At 39.1% G+C, this 22,080-nt stretch overlaps 1 protein-coding gene across 2 annotated transcripts in view; it reads right to left on the bottom strand.

Annotated features, from left to right (window-relative positions):
* Positions 1-22,080, bottom strand: part of DCDC2 (doublecortin domain containing 2) — a 159,395-nt gene that overhangs the window by 96,865 nt on the left and 40,450 nt on the right. The window contains exons 3-7 of one of the 2 annotated variants that reach the window (XM_075826574.1): positions 18,342-18,356; positions 15,661-15,737; positions 15,437-15,568; positions 11,880-12,026; positions 6,179-6,233 (exon numbers count right to left, since the gene is read on the bottom strand). In XM_075826574.1, coding sequence (XP_075682689.1) covers positions 6,179-6,233; positions 11,880-12,026; positions 15,437-15,568; positions 15,661-15,737; positions 18,342-18,356 — 426 coding nt within the window. The remainder of the gene's footprint in view (positions 1-6,178; positions 6,234-11,879; positions 12,027-15,436; positions 15,569-15,660; positions 15,738-18,341; positions 18,357-22,080) is intronic. The other variant, XM_075826575.1, reaches the window with a different exon arrangement.

The raw sequence follows: 22,080 nt of genomic DNA, 5'->3' as shown, positions 1-22,080 counted from the left end.
AGCGGAGTGTGAGGTGAGTACACTTTTTTTATTATATGTCTGATAGGGGGAGGGGGATGGGGCCTGGCCATGCGACCACAAATGTTATGTCACAATTGTGGCGCACGGCCGGCAGAAAGATGTGACGGATTTATTAAGTCACGTTCGCCTCTTAATAAATCTGACGCATTTTACTCCAGCGGAGTAGAAAGCTAAGACTGGCATATGAAACGCCAGTCTTAGTAAATCTGCCCCTTAGTTCAAAAATGAAAACCTGAACTGCTATGTATTTAGAATTTTGCTCAGCCCTAAATTTATTTATGGATCCTGAGATCCTAAGTGACCTATTCCAATCTGCTCTGAGCATTTGAATTAATTGGGTGTTAAAAATGGAAAATACATTAAAGGCACAAAGGTACGTAGTATTCTGGGAGAACAGAGACACAAGAGAAATCTAAGCATGGGTCACTATGAAGATTCCTTCTTGTGTGTTAAGATTATTTAAATTGCTTTATGCATTATTACGATAGATAGATAGATAGATAGATAGATAGATAGATAGATAGATAGATAGATAGATAGATAGATAGATAGATAGATAGATAGATAGATAGATAGATAGATAGATAGATAGATAGATAGATAGATAGATAGATAGATAGGTCAGAATAATGAAATGCAGGGGTAAAGACTTGTTTACAGTACACCTGATTTTTAAACACCTTTAGTCCCTATGACAAACGTACAGTTCCTAAGGGATATTTTTCTAAGGCCTTAAGGGTCTAAAGGGAACATGTGCTTGCAGTTGTGGGGTGAGTTTCCTTAGTAGCAGAACACATCTCATCTCTTGACTACAACAACCTGCCTAATTATCTACCATTATCTGGTGGATAAAACAAGTCCCTCGGCTACTGGCGTTCCTCTGGTAACCACATAAATAAATACATTCCAGAAGAATATCTCAGCTGAAACTGTCCATGGGATAAAGTAAGGTATATAACAAATGTACTGGCACAATTACTGTAACATTCATTGTAAATCAAGCACACTGGGCGATCGTTCATGGTATATCTAAAATGAAAAGAAGCATAATATGGTTTCATTATATTTGATACCCATTGTGTGTGCCTTTCTTTTAGCAGTTAGCAAATCTGATTGTTGGTTTAGTTACAACTATGTCACATTATAGTGGCATTTTTAAAAACACTGTTTACATATCATCAATGTCATTGTCCTTAATTCACTACACGCTTCATAGTTACAAACTTAGTAACGTGATAAGGACAAGCTGACCACAAAAATGACAATCAGCTGGTCATTCACCTAAACTGAATACGGCAGAATGATGGGAACTCAGAGTGAATAATACATTTTACAGTCATTTTGAAAACGATACAGTAAATTTCCAGCACACTCCTCTATTATTCCACCTGGAAATGTATAATTAAATTGACAACTGTGTTGTACCATTCACCCTTGTTAGACATACTCTGACATTGTCCATTCAGTGCTGACAGTCTAAGACTTTGTAATCACACTTGTGAAAAGGGGAATAGTAACGCCTAGTTGTCAATATTCATATATTTCCAGGAGAAATAACAGAGGAACAGCAAAAGAGTTCTAAGAATTTTTTTTCCAGAATTGTTGCTTCATGAGGAATACAAGTATTTTCTAAGGCTTCGATCACATCTGCGTCAGGGCTTGGTACAGAGGTTCCATTGGAGCTTTCCGTCAGGGGAACCCATGTTCGGAATCCAAACTGAAACAAACGGAAACCATAGGCTTCCGTTTGCATCACCATTGATTTCAATGGTGAAAGATCCGCAAATGGTTTCCGTTAGTCTTAGTTTTGCAAGGATTCCATCGTTTTGGCGGAAGCAATACCGTAGTCGACTGCGCTATTCATTCCGTCAAAACGACAGAACCCTTGCACAATTGAGACAAACAGAAACCATTTACACCGGATCCATCACCATTAAAATCAATGGTGATGCAAACCTATGGTTTCCATTTGTTTCAGTCAGGGTTCCGTTCATAGGTTCCCCTGACAGAAAACTCAGACGAAACCCTTAAACAGAGTCCCGACGCAGGTGTGAACGAAGCCTAAAACAGACATGTCGGGAGAGCTGACAGGTCCTCCTTTAGAGACACAAACTAATGCATTAAGCAAAACGTCTTGATCTTTTATTAAAAATATTGGTCCTTTCTTCAAATTCCACTTAGAGAAAACATATCTAATTAGCCGATCATCATTCTTATCTTTTAATCATCACTGAACTGACCATGCTGGCTACATGAGGTTGACAATAGAGCCATTATATCATTTAGTAATCACAGCACTGTTATATTTGTTCTACAGACTCAGGGCAGAGGGTTGTTTAATGTGTTACTTAGTGTGACCCCCACTGCCCAGCATGCTAGTTAGCTAAACATCACTTAAATGACTCAAGGCTGACCTCAAAATGTGTCCTAAATGTTGGATAATATATTTTCTTTAATACATTGTATATAATAATAACATTCATAATAATAACAGAATAAAAAAATATATGCTCACACAATCTAGCAAGGTTAGACAACAGGACAAGAATATATCACGTAAAAAAACTGGTGCAAAATGTATAAGAGTAATGTGCAATAACATTATAGAATTTATGAAGACAGCAGACTAATAACAACAGAAATACACATAATAAAAAAATACATCTAAATTAACTGCAGTTCATTTCTCTATAATGCACTTGTAAAATACCTTAAACAATATATGCAAAAAAAGCAGCTTTAAATGTAGTATAGCAGGTTTGTGCATACAGCTCCTATGCAGGCCTATTTGTACCCATGGTAATATACAACAGACAAACCCTGTGTGTGGACTGATCTTGTAGTCATGTGTTATTCTATTCTATCAGTGTATAGGTTAGCAAAAAGGGGGGGTCAGAAACAAAGGAGTAACACATAAATGCAAGATCAGACTACACACAAGTTTTGTTTGTAGTCAGTAACCATGGAAACACATAGGTCTGTATGTGAGTTTTAGACAAGAAACACTAGGTGATTTTTTTAAATGAATACTTGAAAAGTTGCTTCATTTTTCTTCATGCTCTAGTGCTTTTAATATGTAGTGCCAACCCTTCTTCTGAATGCGAGTGACATATCCAGAAAAAGGGATGGCACTATGTATTGATAGCGCTAAAGCATAAATACTGCCACTAAATACGTTAGGGAGGAGCAGGGTGGAAAGCCCAGCAAGACACTTCATGTCTCCCTGCTGGAGTTCTTTAAAATAGTCACGAAAGGTAAAACACTGTATTTACTCTATAATCAGTATACATTATATAATATGTAATTATAGGGTTATTCCTATCTAAAACATTCATGGCATATCCACAGAATATGGCATAAATGTCTGACAGATGCTGGTCCCATCTGAGGACCCACATGTATGTCAAGAAAGAGGGTCCCAGGACCCCTTTCCAGCCTGGTGAGGTGGCCGCCGGTCGCCGCATCCATGCAGAGAATGAATGTAGAGTTGTAACCCACATCTATCAGACGTTTATGGTATATCTTGTTTATCCTGGATGGAAATGACCCTTTAATCAGCCATCATTATTGTGCATTGATGGAGGCTTCCAATCCATAAACTAGTATTATTCATACACAACTTATAATGTCACTATCATAAGTCATTGCACATTGTCTCCAGAGTATACTTTTTATATACAAAAATATTTCAGGTTGATGTTTTATTTATGAAGACGGAGAATGATGTTGAGGGTTTAATAGGATGTGCAGCCAACTGTGGTGAACTCTGTAAAAGATTGACCGCATACTCTCCATGCTGAATCACTGTATAAGGGTCTAGTTTTGTCCAGTCATTTCTTAACATACTTTTCGTTCACTGTCATGTGTGTCATTATCACAATCATTAACTCTTGTCACAAGTCCTAGTCAAATGAACAAATGATCCTTCATATTCTTCATAAATAACATTATTTTCGTTAACAATAATTATTATTATTATTATTATTTTAATATTTAAAATTGTAAAATATTTTAAATTTAACCTGGAGGTTCTATACCTTTACAAGTCAGTTGTATACACTTTTTTTTAAGGTACCTGGTAGGTATCAGGTCTTATAAGTCCAAGATTAAAGGCATTGTACTTATAATAAAGCCAGCAGTCAAATCAAATGTAATGTAAAAATGCTACTTCTGCTTCTAGTTTTATAAAACTGGTTCAAATTAGCGTAAAGCCATTATTTAAGCGTGCATTCATTTTGGCCCTTCAAAAAATATAAATAGTTAACATATATCTTTAAAGGGAACCTGTCACCAGCATTTCACCTGTTAAACCAGCAATACCTGGTGGTAGTGGGTGAAAAATCGTTTCTATATAACCTATATTTGTCTTCTTAGTCAGCTCTGTAGTTTTAGTGTTCCCACACCGTATGCTAATGAGCATAAAAGAGTCAAATCTTTGTTTGAAAAGAGTCATATCTTCATTCCACAAGTCTTTCCGAGTTGACCCCGCCTCCCTACTTTTGATTGACAGCTCCTCGCCTTCCCCCAGCACACAAAATCCCGTGCTTGTTAATTGATGTCCTCTTCTGGAGTGTGCGCACAACGGTACACCGGATTATTACGATAAAAGACGCTAAATGTTTGCAGACCGTTATTTACAGTCGGAGGAGGAGTTTAGGAGAGGGGAAAACGGTAATTAATTTTTGATAGCAGCGGCCTGTGAGGGATAAGTAAAGTTCAATAGGTGAAATGCTGGTGACAGGTTCCCTTTAAAGCTGCATTCAGATGGGCAAAATGCGGGTGAATTTTAGCATCAGTATTGTGACCGCAAGACCAAGAGCCCCAGCGGGTCAAGTTAATCGAACTTAGATCACCATATGGTTCTATAGTAACCTAAGATCTAAAGCCTAAATACGGCCACATTACGGCCATATAAATGTGCCCTTACTAAAATAAAAAAAAGTTCCATACTATATGAAAGAATGACTTGGGACACTGTGAGTAATATTTTTCTTTCATTATGCATACCCTACTGCAGCTAACGCAAAATGTATGACTGCAGTAGGTTGAAGAATCCAAGGCTAGGTTCACATCTGCACTAAGAATTCTGTTTTATCTTTTAGGAAACGGCATTCGCTGTGATGGATCTGTCACATGATGGGGAACAATGGCTCCAGACAGACCCCATTGACTTATAATGGGTTTTGTTTGGTTCCGTCATGGTGTCCAAATCTGCGGCAGGGGCTCTAACGGAGCCTCCAAACACATGTGAGGAGAGTCTTTATTATATTTCCAACTCATGTCAAAATGTTATGTTTTGAGAGTTTTGAACGTTGTCTGTGTCTCAAGGTGCACAATAAAACAGCTACGTTTCATGTCTATCATGCAGTTATGACCCAGGGTGCCAACTATACTCATTTCTATTAAAACCTAAATTAAAGAAAGAAAACATGCAACTTTATAGGCTATAAGTTGAAGGTTCTGGTCTCTTTTACACAACTTTGATGAAAAATGTAATCATATTCTTCACACTCTACAAGCATTTATTCCATCAAGAATGTCTCTGCACAGTGCGAGGGATTGGAGATTCCATTCACTGTGACCACCGAGCTGATGACCCGAACTCACCTTCATGACTATAAACACCGGTCCCATTGCTCCATGATATCACTTGTTCTGGTGAGTGACTTTCCCACTCTGCAAATTTGTTGCAACTGTCCCATACATCTGAAAGAACGTTGCAGAAATCCATGCACTTACTGCAGAAACATTCAAATGTATGGAACAGATTTCAGCCGCAGAAATTTCTGCGACAAATCTGCCGCGTGTAAATTTACTCTGAGGACTAGCTCCCAAACCAACGTCTATGGGAAACATATTACTTTTAATAAATTCACTACTTATGACACACAATAAATCAGTTACATTTTAACGTTACACCAGTATGCCATAGAGCAAAATATATCAGCAATAACTGAACAGCACTGGAGTCCATCATTGTGAGTAGTGTTCTAAAATAAGAGGCTTGGGATAGAGTATGACGTGTCATATATGATGAGAGTGACAGTTCCACTGGGACCTGCTTGTTACACTGTTACTTTAAATAGCAATTGCATGCAAGTTATTTTAGTTTAAATTCAACTGCACGTTAGTTTTCTTATATAAATCAGTTACTTACATTCTCCTTAGACTTTCTATATCCATTTATGGGAGGCAATGAAGATGCTTTGGAACTAATTGATTTTGTAAACATAAAAAAAAGAAAATAAATATTAATGCCTTTACACTAGTAGGTCATTTCAGTACTGGCAAACACAGTCATTGAGTTATATCTGGCTATAAGGAGCAATTATTTTAATGGTCTTAGTTTAAAGTGTGTACTCACCATTGAACATAATTTCATAATTTACATATAGTAATAGAAAGTTACTCCTTTTTTAATGTAGATTAATTCTATCGTGTACTGATCCTGAGTTACAGCCTGTATTATATAGCAGAGCTGCATTGACAATTTTGCAGAGCTGAAATCTCCCAGGTTTCTTTGCTGGCTTAAAGGGGTTGTCCGAGATTTAATGACTTTGTGTTAATGCTTGTAATTTATAAATGTAAATACATTTGTAATATACTTACATTTTCCAAAGTGGCCCCGTTTCCAGATCCTGCCGTGGGGAACTTGACTGTTGACGTCACTCTCTGCTCTGGCTCTAGCCGCTTTGTTGATCTTGAATTATTTTCCGGGTATACGAAACGTCACGTGTGACGTGGTGTATATCGGCTTGTTCTGTTGTAATGCGCATGCGCGGCCCCTGCTGTTATCTCGAGAACAGCAGGGACCACGAGAACAGCAGTGACAGCGCATGCGCGCTACGGGCTGTGAAGCAGAACAAGCCGATATACAGCACGTCACAAGTGGCGTGTCGGATACCTGGCAAAGAATTCAAGATCAACAAAGCGGCCAAAACCAGAGCAGAGTGTGACGTCACCCGTCAAGTTCCCCGTGGTAAGATCTGGAAACGGGGCCACTTTGGAAAACTTAAGTATATTACAAATGCATTTACATTTATAAATTGCAAGCATTAACACAAAGTCATTAAATCTCGGACAACCCCTTTAATGCTTTCACAGAGCTTGCACAGAGGCTTTTAACACCCGACACTGTACAGGCATCTCATGTAGGAAAAGCAAAATATCCCACTGCATTATAAGAGCTCGGCCAAGCAGTTAGGGATGTGTCTGATGAAAAATCCATCAACTGTTTCCAATGGTTTATAATACAGACTGTAACGCAGGACCAGAACAAAATAAGCAATGAAATGTATTTGTAAATGTACTTAAATATACAGTATCATATATATATATATATATATATATATATATATATATATATATATATATATATTAAAATCAAGCTCGAAGGTAGTCATACCATAGCATTAAAATTAGAAAGGCTCTCCTGAAAATGTCCCTTTTTTTATTGTAGAAAATAGTTGCCACATAACTCAGGTTCCTAAAGGATATTTCAACCCCTTATTGACATAACTCATTTTAGTAAAGAAAAATTCCCCTCTGTGTTCCAGTGGTCATACCTTTTCTTTTTTATCTTCAATGTAGCTATATGAGAGTCTCGTATTTTGAGGAACATGTTATAGTTTTTATAGGAACCATTTTGGGGTACATATAATGTAATGAAGGACTTTTATTATATTTTTTTGTGGGAAAATGGAAAAAACAGCAATTTTACCATTTGCTATTTATTTTATGGCAATTACCATGCTGTATATATACTATATTAAGTTTCTTATTTGGGCCGTTATGATTATGACAATACCAAATTTATATTGTTTTTTGTTATGATTTACTTGCACAGTGGGTACATATGGCTTTTTGATTACATTTTTATTCCTGTTTTTGGGAGGCGAGAGAAACAGAAAACAGCTATCCTTGCATTTAATTTTTACGTTTTTAAATGGCTTTACCGTGCGGCATAAATAAGTAATTAATTTGTGATGGCGATACCATTTATGTATTGTTTTTGCATTCTTTTTTAAAAAAAAATCAATAATAAAACATTGTGTAAGGGAAAAAATATGTTTTTAATATTTTTTTTAAAACCACTTAGATATCGCAGTCAGCATTGACAGCGGAATCTGAGGGGTTTAAAAGGCAGCGTCGTGGAATAAAACAAAAAACCCAATGTAATAATCAGGGAGAAAGTATGTTCTCTGATTGATAAGAAAAGGTGAGATCATGAACATGAACCATGTTACCCCTTCTCCTGGGGTCATATGAAGCTATACAGGGACAGGAAGAGGATTTACAGATCCCACTCCTATGCCTGCATGCACTACATCTGGAAGAAGCAGCAAATCGTCGTAGGTGAGTTGCAATCTTTTTTTTTTTTCATTGGCACAAAGGAGGCACTATTATCAGAGGAGTGGGGCCTAACAACTATATGGGGGCACCTATCTACTATATGGAGGGCATAACTAACATATAAGGACACCATCTACTATATGGAGCTTAACTCCTTTTTGGGGACCTAACTAGTACATGGGGGGCCTAACTACTATATCAGGGCATCTGTTTACTATATGTGGCACCTTTCTACTCTATGGGGGCCTAACACTACATAGGGCACTCAACAACTATATGGGTTACAAAAGAGTTGAACTAATATATGGGGGTACAAAAGTGGACTACTACTGTGTGAGGGGACCAGGGGGTAACATTACAACTGTGTGGTGGCACTATTACTGTTTGGGAGGCATTATTATTGTGTGGGGCACTAAGAGGAGAACTATTATATAATATAGTGTGGGGCCTAAAGAGGGCACTGTAAATGTTTGGGAATCGGTGAGGATGATGCTGGGAAATCAGGGAACCAAAGATGTCTGTACTGTCATTCGAAGAAGAAAAGAGAAAGAGAATTACACCACTCTGACAAGACATCACCAGTGAGTCACAGAATGTAACTATACTGTATTGACTTATCTGATCTGCAGACCACCTGTGTAGAACTAGTATTTACCACTATTTGGTCACTGTATGTTGGTGATATGTGGTAATATTGGGCGTTGTATAGTGAATTTTATTCAGTAACAGCATGGTGTTATTATTTAGTCACTGTCGTGGTAATATTTGGTCATGTGTAGTAGTATTCTTTGTCCCTTATATAGTGGTATCATTGTTAATATTGGCCTTGATATATTGGTTTTTGTTCAGTAAGAGTAAGGTGATATTTGTTCCTTGTATAGTGGATAGTGGTATAATGTGGTATCTTTATGAACGTTTACTTAGAGGTAAATTATTATACATAAAAAATTGTCTTATAGCTATGTTGTCTTTCAGACCCGCAACACCACTGGGGACTGAGCATACGAGCAACGCGCGAGGGAGGGCGGCTCAGGTGCACAATTTTCACTTGGGCCCCTATGGCTCCAGCTGCACCACTGCCCTCTGCTGTTCACACAGGCTCACACTTCATGTGTTCTAACAGGATAGACTGCGACGAGAGCCGCAATCCCAGTCTTGATTTAAAGCCAAGATTCTTGGCTTTAAAGAGGCTCTGTTACCAGATTTTTCAACCCCTATCTCCTATTGCAGCAGATCGGCGCTGCAATGTAGATAAGAGTAACTTTTTTTTTAAAAAAACAAGGATTTTTGGCCAAGTTATGACCATTTTTATATTTATGCAAATGAGGCTTTCTAAAGTACAACTGGGCGTGTTTAAAGTAAAAGTACAACTGGGCGTGTATTATGTGCGTACATCTGTGCGTTTTTACTTCTTTTACTAGCTGGGCGTTGTGAATGGGAGTGTATGATGCTGACGAATCAGCATCATCCACTTCTCTTCGTTAACACCCAGCTTCTGGCAGTGCAGACACAGCGTGTTCTCGAGAGATCACGCTGTGACGTCACTCACTTGTGGATGATGCTGATTCGTCAGCATCATACACTCCCATTCACAACGCCCAGCTAGTAAAAGAAGTAAAAACGCCCAGATGTACATACACAATACACGCCCAGTTGTACTTTTACTTTAAACACGCCCAGTTGTACTTTAGAAAGCCTCATTTGCAGAAATATAAAAATGGTCATAACTTGGCCAAAAATGCTAGTTTAAAAAAAAACAAAAACGTTACTCTTATCTACATTGCAGCGCCGATCTGCTGCAATAGGAGATAGGGGTTGCAAAATCTGGTGACAGAGCCTCTTTAAAATCATACCAAAATAGCGCCACGGCTAGAGCCTTTAGAGTGGCAGCTCCCTTCCCGGAAACAATGCCTCGTCAAAACTGTAAGATCCTTTTTCCTGCAGCCCGAACCCAGATCGGGATAAACTGTCAGGAGGTTAATATATTGGAGTACATTAGTTTTAATATAGAATAGATGTTAAAAGACAAAGTTACAAATATATCAAATACAACCGATCATGAGGGAGTTTTAAAGAGGTTCTCCACTAAAATGTAACTATATATAAAACGCTGATTTATAGAAGTGCCAAGCTGCTTTTTTTTTTCATTTTTTGCTGTCAGCACACAACCAGCCCAGTTTTGAGCAGAGATCAAAATGTATCAGTTTCCATGTTGCCGAAAATAGTGCACGTAGGGCCTGTTCACATCAGCGATTGAGGGGTTCCATCTGAGCTTTCCGTTGGGGGAACCTCTCAACGGAAAGGCAAACGGAAACCATAGCTTCCGTTTAAGTCACCATTGATATCAATGGTGACGGATACTTTGCTAATGATTTCAGTTCGTTACCGTTGTGAAAGGGTTCTGTTTTTTTGACGGAATCAATAGCGCAGTCGACAGGATACAAAGCAACTGTTTCTCAAAAAGTTAAAATAATTTTTAATAAAAAGTATTTGGAAAGTTCCACCAAACACACTGATACACATTTTAATTAAAAAATATTTTAAAGGTGTTTATAACCTTTAAATGAACACCAATAATGCAATAATGTATAATTCTGACATGTTTGGCTTAGTACATCTTCCCCATTGTCTATGAACGAGCTCGTTCATCTGCAGATCGCTGCCCTGTTTAAACAGGGATCCGCACCTATGGGGACCTCTGGGACCCGCACCTATCTTTAGAATGGGGACCCCTAAACTCCATTCTAGCTTTTTGTGCTCACACTTCCTTCCGGCCACTTACTGATTACGTGGTCGGGAGTTATGGAAAAAGTGTAACTCGTAAATCTGTTTCCGTAACTCCCGACCATGTAATCAGTAAGTGGCCAAAAGGAAGCGTGAGCACAAAAGGCTAGAATGGGGTTTAGGGGTCCCCGTTCTAGAAACAGGTGAAAGTCCCAGAGGTGGGACCTGCATCTATCTGTCATTTATGACATATTCTGTGGATATGTCATAAATGTCCCTCATGGAAAAACCCCTTTAAGATGGGGAGGCTCTTTATGGAAAGCAGTAAAGTATTTGTTGATTTTCTTATACAAGCCCTTTTAAAGCTAGAAGGATAATAAAATTAACAAAAAAGCAAATGCACCACAAGGACAAAAATATTCCATTATTCGAGGAGACACAGTATAGGTTCATTAAAAATCCAACAGCAACAAGCGTTAAGGCATTAGAATTACAATCATGATCTAAATTTTCTCTACATAAAACATTCATTTATAGACAATGGGACTATACTATGGTGGAGGAAATCAGGCAGATACTAGTGGATGTTATATTAGAGATTCTTCCCAGGCTGATATAACGTTAGAATGGCCACATATTTAGTTAAAAGGAATTGACATTTTGATTTATTTGAAATTAGATTCATAAAACATTGCAACTTATGGAATTATTACAAAAATGAAAAAATACCAGGGCTCATGGTAGAATAAATATCTAGACAGAATACAGTTGTTTCGTCTTACCCTTGTGCCCTTCTAACAGATGACTTTGAGAATATCAGATCACTGTATGGCAACTTTTTGAATTTGTCTCTGCCAACTGCAACATAAAACTGTCCATTTTCTAGTTCAGAGCCATCATGAATGGGAATTCCTTCTAATGTGTATAATCTAAAGGGAATGATCATAAATAAAACATTTTAATTGATTAGCACATTACTTTGGTGTTGTCTACACAGATTTAATTAAATAATTCAAGAGAAAAACTATTACAATTAAAAAAAATTAGAGTTTGTGTTTTTAAACTTATAAACATCTCAAGTGGAGAAGTTTCTACTTGCAACAATATCATCTCCACAACCATTTAAAAACTGTGGACATCCCACATTAGAAGAAGAGGGAAGAAGTATAGTTGGCTGCACAATCCACGTTTCACCATCTAATATATATTTTGGAAAGTTTGTTTGAAGCCCGATTTTTCATTGGTTTAAAAGCAGTCCATGTGACCGCTGCAGCCTGTGATTGGCCTGTGATTGGCTGCAGCAGTCATATGGGATGAAACGTCATCCCGGGAGGCCGGACTGGAGGAAGAAGCAGGAGTTCTGGGTAAGTTAACTTTTAATACTTTTAACTCCAGCGGTAGTCACTGTCCCGGGTGCTGAAAGAGTTACTGCAGCTCAGTTATATCTTTCAGCACCCTGGACAGTGACTATCCCCTGACGTCGCCTAGCAACGCTCCCGTAATTACGGGTGCACACACGTAGCCACCCGTAATTACGGGAGCCCCATAGACTTAGGCCTCATGCACACTTCCATCACCGTTTTCACGGCCGCTTTTCACGGATCCGTATGTCCGTGATTGGAACCGTGTGCTTCCCGTGTGTACTCCGTGTACAGTTCCGTGTTTCAGTTTCCGAGAGGAAACTAAAACCCGTTCACACTATGTACACGATATTGTGAGCGCCGCACATGCTATTCCCTGTCCAGCGATACTCATTGTCCACGGTGCTGAAAGAGTTACTGCTGATCAGTGTAGCCCCTTAACTCTTTCAGAACCCTGAACAGAGACTACCGCTGGACAGGGAATACCATGTGCGGCGCTCAAAATATAGATTAATGGTTCATTAAAAAAAAAAACGCAACAAAAAAAAGTTACTACTTACCCAGAACTCCCTGCTTGCCTGCTTCTTCCTCAAGTCCGGCCTCCTGAGATGACGTTTCAGACCATGTGATCGCTGCAGCCAATCACAGGCTGCAGTGGTCAAATGGACTGCCGCGTCATCCAGGGAGGTCGGACTGGAGGTCAGAAGAGGGACGCGCCACCAAGACAAAGGCCGGGGTACGTATGAACTTATTTTTCTTACTATCACTGCGTTCCAGCACTGATTAGCAGCCTCTTCTCTCTATCAGTGCTGACAGAGAGAAGGGGCTGCCGATTAGTGCAGTGCAGTATTTGTCTGTATGTGTACCTCTGCCCGCCCGGCCGTTGTTAGGCAACGGCTCCGTCACACACGGACGGCACACGGATGCCTTCCGTGTGCCTTCAGTTTTTTTGACAGCCCCATTGACTTGCATGGGCCTCACGGTCATGGAATCTTGGACCAAAGTAGGACATGCTCTACTTTTGTCGGAACGGAGTAACGGGACCGTCAAAAAAACTGAAGTGTGCATGGCCCCATTGAAATGAATGGGTGAGGGTGCTAGCCGTCTGAAAAACGGCTAGCACCCTGAAGAAAAAGACTGAAGTGCCTGCATGTGCTGTAATTATGGCCTGAATTAGGACATGTTCTATGTTTTTCAACGGCCCGGGCACCTTCCCGTACGCAAACGGGAAGGTTAGCGTGGCCAATAGAAGTCTATGGGCCTGTAATTACGGGCCGTATTTACGGCCCGTGATTACGGGTGTTTTTACGTTCGTGTGCATGAGGCCTAAATCTGTAATGAATATATTGCTTCATTTCATTTCTTTTATGCTTCCAATAACATTATTTACACTCTCTAGCAATTATATTCATATTCATATCGGGAGGTAGCAATTAAATTCATACTGAGAGATATTTAAATAGTGAGCTTTTACTCTATCTATACCGTAAGTCAACCTCCCGAGCAACGCCGGGTATAAAAGCTAGTAATGTATATAAGTTGATAAACATCTTTCTCTAATACTGCAAAAAGACTAAGGCCCCATGCACACAACAGTATTTTCATCTATCCCAAAATACTGACCGTAAATACGGATCCGTAGGCATCCGTATTGTATCCGTATATACAAAAGGGTGTCCGTAAATTTGGTCCGTATTGCATTCGTATTCATCCGTATATATGGATCCGTACAAAAAGAGGGAGGTTGCGAATGATGTCATCAACATGTTGCCTAGCAACGCTTCCGTAAATACGGACGGTTTACGGATGCACATCAGTAGCCGTCCGTATTTACGGAAGCTCCCATAAACTACTATGGGAGAGTACTTGCCATAATTACTGAAAAGAATAGGACAGGTTCTATAATTTTTTTCAGCACGGACACCCATCAGTAAGAATACTGAAAGGTGTCCGTGGCAAACAGAAATGAATGGGTCCGTAATTACTGTCAGTATTTACTGTCCGTAATTACTGATGAAAAATACTGTTGTGTGCATGGAGCCTAAGTAGGTCATTTGATATATCATTCAACATTATCACTTCCTTAGGCCCCATGCACACGACAGCAAAAAACCTCAGTTTTTGCGGAGCGCAATTGCGGTCCGCAAAAACAGAGCCATTCACTTTCATTGAACACTGACACCTTTCCGTAGCACTACGGAAGGGTGTCAGTGCCGTGGAAATGTTCCGGGAATTATGGAACATATCCGTTCTTTCGCATTTTGCGGGCCGTGCTCCCATACTTTGTATGGGAGCACGGCCCGAAAATGCGGCTGTCAGTCAGCGGCCGTCCGTGCCCGCAATCGCGGGCCGTGATTGCGGGCACGGTCGTGTGCATGGGGCCTTAATCAAAACAAAAACATTGCCTTGTTCAGAATTCCCAGGTCAATCTCCTGAATTTGTAACTAATTCTGAAGGTTTACGAAGTTCTATGACTGACAAGAATATTATAATGCATGTCACCATTGGAGGCAGATTTTCTATACTGCTCAAACCGCAAGAAAAGTAGAACAGAAAATTATTGGTGAAGTAACTAGAGGTCTGTAGACTAGCAAAGGGCAAGGATAAAATGCATTTTAAATGGGCCGATAATTTGGTGAAAAAGAGTTCATATAAACGCTCGCTCCCGATCATCGACCCGTGTAAACATACCCAGCGATCAGCCAGCAAATGAGAAAATGCTCGTATATCGGCTGATTGGATCGGGCATTAGAATCATCGGTTGTCGGCAGCACATCTCCCGATGTAAACAGGGATGTGTGGCTGACTATAATGAAACTTTATGAGCCTGAGCAATCGCACTGACACTCGTTCGGGCACATATGGCACCGGTGATTGCTCCATGTTAATTGAGCTAAACGAGCACCAGTCAACTTGATATATCAGCGTTCATTACAGGCAGAAAATCTGCCAGTGCAAAAAGTCCTTAAGATATGTACCTGTGTACAGCTCCACTCCGAAGTTTTACTTTGTCTGTAACCATGGCAAGAACAAACTCCCACTGATCCAGAACTTTCCTAGGTATCAGTAAACGCACCACTGGGTTCATGATATCTCCATTAGCAATTAGGCTGGTGGAAAAAAAGAAGAACATAGTAAATGTGAACTTACTTCAACATAAAAACATAAGAAATAATGTAATGTTTGAAATGATATTACTCACAAAACAGTACACGGCTCCTGAACATTTTTTCTAAACCGCGCTGATACATTGATTCTGCTGTGGGACACTGGTTTTACCTGGAAAATAAGAGCCTATTTGTACAAATTATTATAATAAAACATTGGATAGCTTCATAGCAAGGTATGGTCCTCCTATGGCTACAGCTGTAAATGTGAAATTGTATTTAAACTCTTGAGTGAAAAACAGCCTTTGGGTAATGATTTAAATCTCTTTGGTTAGGGGGTACTTAGGTTACAGAAGTAGAAGAACACTGGTTTATGAAATAGTCAGTACTGATTTGACTAAAGACATGGAGAAGAAACCATCTGGGTAAGTCCCCATCTTACTATAGCAAGGTAGGGTAATTTCCTGTTGACCCTCTCTATCAGATCTACGGGAGGCGGGGCAGCCAAAACAATGTGAAAACCAAACAGAAGAGGAGTACTCTCAATATGACTTGGATGGTGCGTGTTACAGGAAATAGTGCAGCACGCAGTAGAGAATATCATGATGAACAGCAATTCACTGGGACTTTGCCAACTTGACCTCACTTTAATCAATGGAAGGGTAAAAGAGCCAGCGATCAACTTTTCAGCTTGGAAGTTTATTTAGCTGAGAATACACTGAGCTATATACGTTAGGCTAAATAAACTCAACTTTATCAAGATGAATGTTGCCTCTCTTTTCTTACATTGGCCAGTGAGTGTGAGATAGTGGTTAAAGAAGACCTGTCACCTGTGGAAAAAATTGCAGCTGATTTCTGTTCGATTGCCGGCGCCTCACAAATTCTGTCACTTTTTTTTTCTTCTAGCCCCAACTGTTGTTGAGCCATCGGTGCCTTTACTTTTGGTGCCCTATATGCAAATTAAGCTTTTAACTGTCAAGTGGGTGGTTAACATTGCTCAATTGGCAAGGGGGAATGAACCGATTGCCTCTGATGTCGTCCGATCAGAGCAGACAGCATCAGGCTCATGCCATCTGTGCTGATGATCGTGAGTTGCTCTGAATGGATGGTGTCAGAGAGGCAAGGTTCACTCTCTCCTACCCACTTGACAGTTAGTCCTTGTTTTCATATCGGGTGGCAAAACTAACGGAACTGATATCTCAGCAACGATGGACATTAGAAGAAAAAGAAAAGCGCCAGAATCTGTGAGGCATGGGTAATCTTACTGAGATGTCAGCTGCAATTTTGTTGGGCATGTGACAGGTCCTCTTACACCTTCCCAACCAAATATTTTTTTTAAATCCAAATTCATCTAAATAAAAATGTAAGCAACTTACAGCTTGCAGTATCCATTTTTCAACTCATAGGAGTTATAAAGACACTTAGGTATATCAGTATCTAACCACATTTCCAGTTCATCTATCTATAAGTATAGAGCAATGGGTATATTTATAAAAACGTACTTGGCCAAACAGAAATAATTTTTTTTTTTCTCTGAACTCTGTTACCTAATAGTTCGAAAATACATTTTATTCAGTGAACCACGACCAAGGACAAGAGTTGTAATTTTTACATCATACACATGTGGGAACAAACCTCTTAATATGTTTCATTTTCAAGCAATTTAATGCCACATTGATGCGTATTTTCACATATGAACATTTTTATGAAAGTACCTTCTGTTCTCTTCTAGTTAAAATAATATTACTCTATACTACTACTGAATGTAATAATTAAAGGGGTTGTCCGGGAAGTGGACATTTTTTAGTAGTGGTTGCAAATTAAATAAATAAACCAAAAAAGCAAGACTTACCTATCCTTGCCCCAGCGATCTGGCACTGAGGCTCCAGCAGCATACCCAGTGGTTTTTAACATGTAGCATGTAACCGCTGCAGCCAATCAGAGAGCTAAGAGGGACTCTGTGGTGTGGAATCGTATTTCTGGCATAACGGTAAAAATACAACATATGGCACCTGAGCCATCTGAATGGATCGCCGGAGGCAAGGATAGGTAAGTATTACTTTTTTGGTATATTTTTTAATTTACAGGCCCTACTAAAAAAAAATTCACTTCCGGGATAACACCTTTTAGCTTCGTCTCATCTATTAGGCTGTAGGAAATCACATAATGAGAGTCAAGATACAGCTATTGTGGTATTTTCGCAACATAGAAGGTGAATTTCATGCATGAACTATATGACATGGAAGAAACAGGGTGCTACATTTGAAAACGGTTCTATCAGTAAATATGTAGAAAAGGGTCCACATTTTCAGCATATTTGTCTGTAAATCTGTTTTCATGGTTATTCCCTTTGAATGACATTACAATATTAAATTTTGGCATGGTTCTTGAAAAGCCATATAACTCCATTTGTTCCATATTGCGACATTGGTTACAGCAGTGGACTGTCAATATGTTTCCATCATGCTTCTATATGAATTCTATGGACTATAAAAAGATGTACTGCGGAAAGCGTATGTAATGGCGGTTTACCTATCACTATTACTACTGTAGCTCATGCAGATCCTATAATTAGGGATAATTATAAATATGTCCAATAAATCTGGCACATTAACCTTTCAGAGCTTTCGAAAGGACTGCAAAGACTATGTAATGTGAATGGCTGTAAAAACCACTCAATCTGGTAGAATTGTATTACATTTGGAAAAAGACTATCCCCAATGATAGGAACTATTTTAATTCTTTTCATTCCTAGTACTAAAGCATTTATACTTACATCCTCTGTGGGGGACTTTTGGCAAACAGCAAAATGACAAAAGATTTTAATTAATATCTACTCAACCTTATTATGATACACAAAATAGATGAGAAAAATATATAAATGACATCACTTTAAAAAATTACTCACTTTTTTAATGTATTTAGAAATCACATTCAATTCCAGATTCATCTACAGGAGAATGGCCCTATGCCTTCAGTGTGTATATCACTGCATTACTTTGATATTATTCTTAAAGGGGTATTACAGTATAAGCAAATAAAAGTTATCCATTGTGTTAAGGGCGAAGCTACAGAGTGCTGGGCTCCCCAAGAATAGACACCCACCGATTGAGCCCCCCAGATCAGACATTAAAAATAAATGTCCTGACGCAGGGCAGCATCATAAAGTTATATGCAACACAACACACAACTGGATGTTGTGTGATGTCTCGAATATAATGTACTGATGCTGCATGGGGTCAGGACCTTATATTCACCGTGGCACAGACCTTGTGTGACGGGGCCTAATGTGGCTGCATGAGGGGACCTGGGGCAGGCCCCCTTCTATTCCGAGCCTGATCGCGGTCGCAGGGGGTGCATTGTATGAGGAAAAGTTATACAATTTTCTAATATACTTTCTGTATTAATTCCATATGGCTTTTAAGATCTCTGCTTGCAGTCATTCAATCAGTGGATAACAATCTGTCATGAGCATGTGATACACACGTGTGTCTTTGACGCACCTATGTGATCATCACATGATCAGGACAGGTTTGCATTCACTGGAAGTAAACTATGAAGGTTCCGATAGAATGTGTACACGCAGAGATATAGAAAACCATGAGAAATTGATACCAAAAATACTGTATATTGGAAAATTGCATAATATTTTTTATTGTAATTATTTTTCATATTAGCGGATGCATTATTCCTAATGCTGTTGTGCAAAAACAAATATTAGAGGCTGTTCCAACATAGCATTCCCTAGTGTCTTCAGTGACTAAAATTTTTGAGACATTGGCTTATTTAGGTGTTTAAAGAAACACTAAACATACAAAATGCACAAAACATATACCAGCACTTCCTCCTTTAATCACCTCTTTTCCTTTGATCCTATTTTGTGTTACATTACAATTACTGCTAAGAAATATCTAAAGAATTCTTATATATGTGTTCCATGCGTACAGCCATTTTCCCCCTCCTTCTCCTCACAATCCTGTGTCTGGCTGTACGACAACTGGCTGCAAATTGTTAAGCCCCGCCCCTTCAGCCGATCACCAGCTGAAAATGGAACTGATCAGCAGGAAATTAACCCCTGTATTAACTGCAGGATTTCTACAAAACTATTTGTTTCAGAAACATGCAGAAGATCCTGCTGACTGACAAACAGAGGGGGCAAATTTACCTCCGATATACAGTACTTTAATCATTCATTTCTAGGTTTAGTGTTCTTATACCTCCCAACCATCCCAGATTCAGCGGGACAGTGCCGGATTTTGAGCGGTGTCCCGTTGTCCTGAGCGGTGTCCCGGGCGGCCGGTGGTATGTCCCGGACCTCCGGTGTCAACTGTATCTGCGTCCTCAGGACGCAGATACAGTTGAACCCAATGATAAAGCAGGGAATCGTCAGCTCCCTGCTTTAGCATTAGTACAGAGGACACTCCGGGCACAGCGCTACTTTAAGCAATGAGCCCAGGGAAGCCTTTGACGTCACTGTCCATATATTGACAGTGATGTCAGTGGCACCTCCACAGAGCAATCCCTGCCAGAGCGCTGCCGACACTATGGCCGGGGATTCTGCCCCTAGAGGGAACGAACTGACGTTAGTGGCTCCTGACTTTAGTTGCTCCTCCTGTAGCGGAATCTCCGGCCAGAGCGTTGCCAATGCTATGGTGGGGATTCCGCTCCTAGAGGGAATCCCTGTCGTCACTGTCTATATATGGACATATACTCAGAGTGAATAAACAGTTAGGAGGCAGGTGGCGAGAGACTGATAAGTGGAGAAAGAGACATTTTTCTCTAATAAGATAGATTACAAAGTTTCTTATATTCACTTGATTTATGGAAACTTTGTTGAAAAGTTATTGTCCGTTTAAAGGACTTTGTTACCCCAGGGTCTGAATATTTTAAAACATTGCAAATAACTAAGAAGCAATAGGAAGCACAAAGTCGTGACTTTTTAAGACTACCCTAGGCATGCATAGAAGGAGATGACTAAACTAGTGAACCATTTTGCATTCATCACAATTAGGAACAGAAAAGAAAATAACTTTATCAGCTATAGCAGCTGAGCCTGCCAATTGAGATAGTGTCATGCATGTCATTTAATTCTAATGCCAGCCTATATGCATAATCTTGATACCTAATCCAATGTATGTATGTGTTAGTATTATATGTGTATGAATCCATGTTGAGTCATGTATTTGCATTTTACTCATGTTGCCATGGTTAAAAGAGAGGTCCCATTTCAAATTTTGCTCTGCGGCCTTGTGAGTATTAGTTACATCCCTACATGTAATGTTATTTAGGGTATATCACCTTTAAGAGGTAATCGTGTGACAGTATTTCAGAGATGTCACTGACTTTGAGTAAGGGGTGCTAAAAAGGTAGAGAGTGAAACTTTCCCAGGTGAAGTTTATTTAAATTATATTATTAATTGACACTCGTTGGACTTTTTTTATGTTGACTTTAAATGTTCCCAGACGGTACTTTAAATATGTTCCTAATATCCTGATTAATGTCATGACTTCTATTTGCTACTGTCACTGAGAGGCGCCAGATCAGATAAGTTAGCTACAAAATGTTCAAAATAAGAAATGAACATTCTTACAATCAATGTCAAAACTAATAATTAACCTCACAAAGTTAAAAATAAACCTGTTGTCCCAGAATGCTTATGAGGTTGACAATGAGTTATGTGATTGAATTTGTGATTGTAGTAGTTTGGTAAGACTACGGGAATACTGTGACCCCCAGGTCAGTAATGTGTATGGGATCGGTATCATAGTACTAACAGGAAATGTGTCTGCATAAATTCTGGTTATTATTTAAGCCTAAAAGCCAGAGGTGCACCATCACTCAGTGTGGTAAAGACTTCTAATGGTAAATCTAGCACACTTAAAGGGAATGTTTCAACACCATATTATTTTAGGCCCAACCTACTGTGTTTGTTAGGCTACAGACCCACGTTGCGTAATTTGGTGCAGAAAATTTTCACCAAAACCTTAGGTAAATGTAGGTAATACCGCAGTTAAAATCTGGACCTAATAGTGCGTTTTCTTATGCGTTTTTAGGTGTGGTTTTTACATTTTGATGCGGAAATAGGTGCGGTTTTATGCTGTGGGTTTTGATGTGTTTTTCTATAAACTATTCAGATACAATTCGCAGGTAGAAACGTAAGATAAACTGACGTACTTGAATGTATGTTAGAAAATTGTATAACTTTTTATTATACAAAAAATAACATTAATTTGCTGAAAACGAACAACCCCTTTAAGGACACAGCTCATTCTGGTCTTGAAGGTGAAGCATATTTTTCCATTTTTACCTCACTGCATTCTGGGAGCCATTACTTTTATTTTTTCGCTGACGTTTCAGGGTTCTTCTTATTTTTTTTTTTACTTTTTAAGTACATAACATTCAGAGGTTAATTTATATTATTAAAGTTCAATTCTACCATCGTGTTTTTGTGTGTGTTCTTTTTTTGCAGCTCTTTGAAAACCTTAAATTATGTTTTCAATTTCCAACCTACAAAA

Source organism: Rhinoderma darwinii, chromosome 5, assembly GCF_050947455.1.
Source record: "Rhinoderma darwinii isolate aRhiDar2 chromosome 5, aRhiDar2.hap1, whole genome shotgun sequence".
Taxonomy (NCBI): Eukaryota; Metazoa; Chordata; class Amphibia; order Anura; family Rhinodermatidae; genus Rhinoderma; species Rhinoderma darwinii.
The sequence above is the reverse complement of the archived record's forward strand: the minus strand, read 5'-3'. Positions and strand labels throughout refer to the sequence as shown.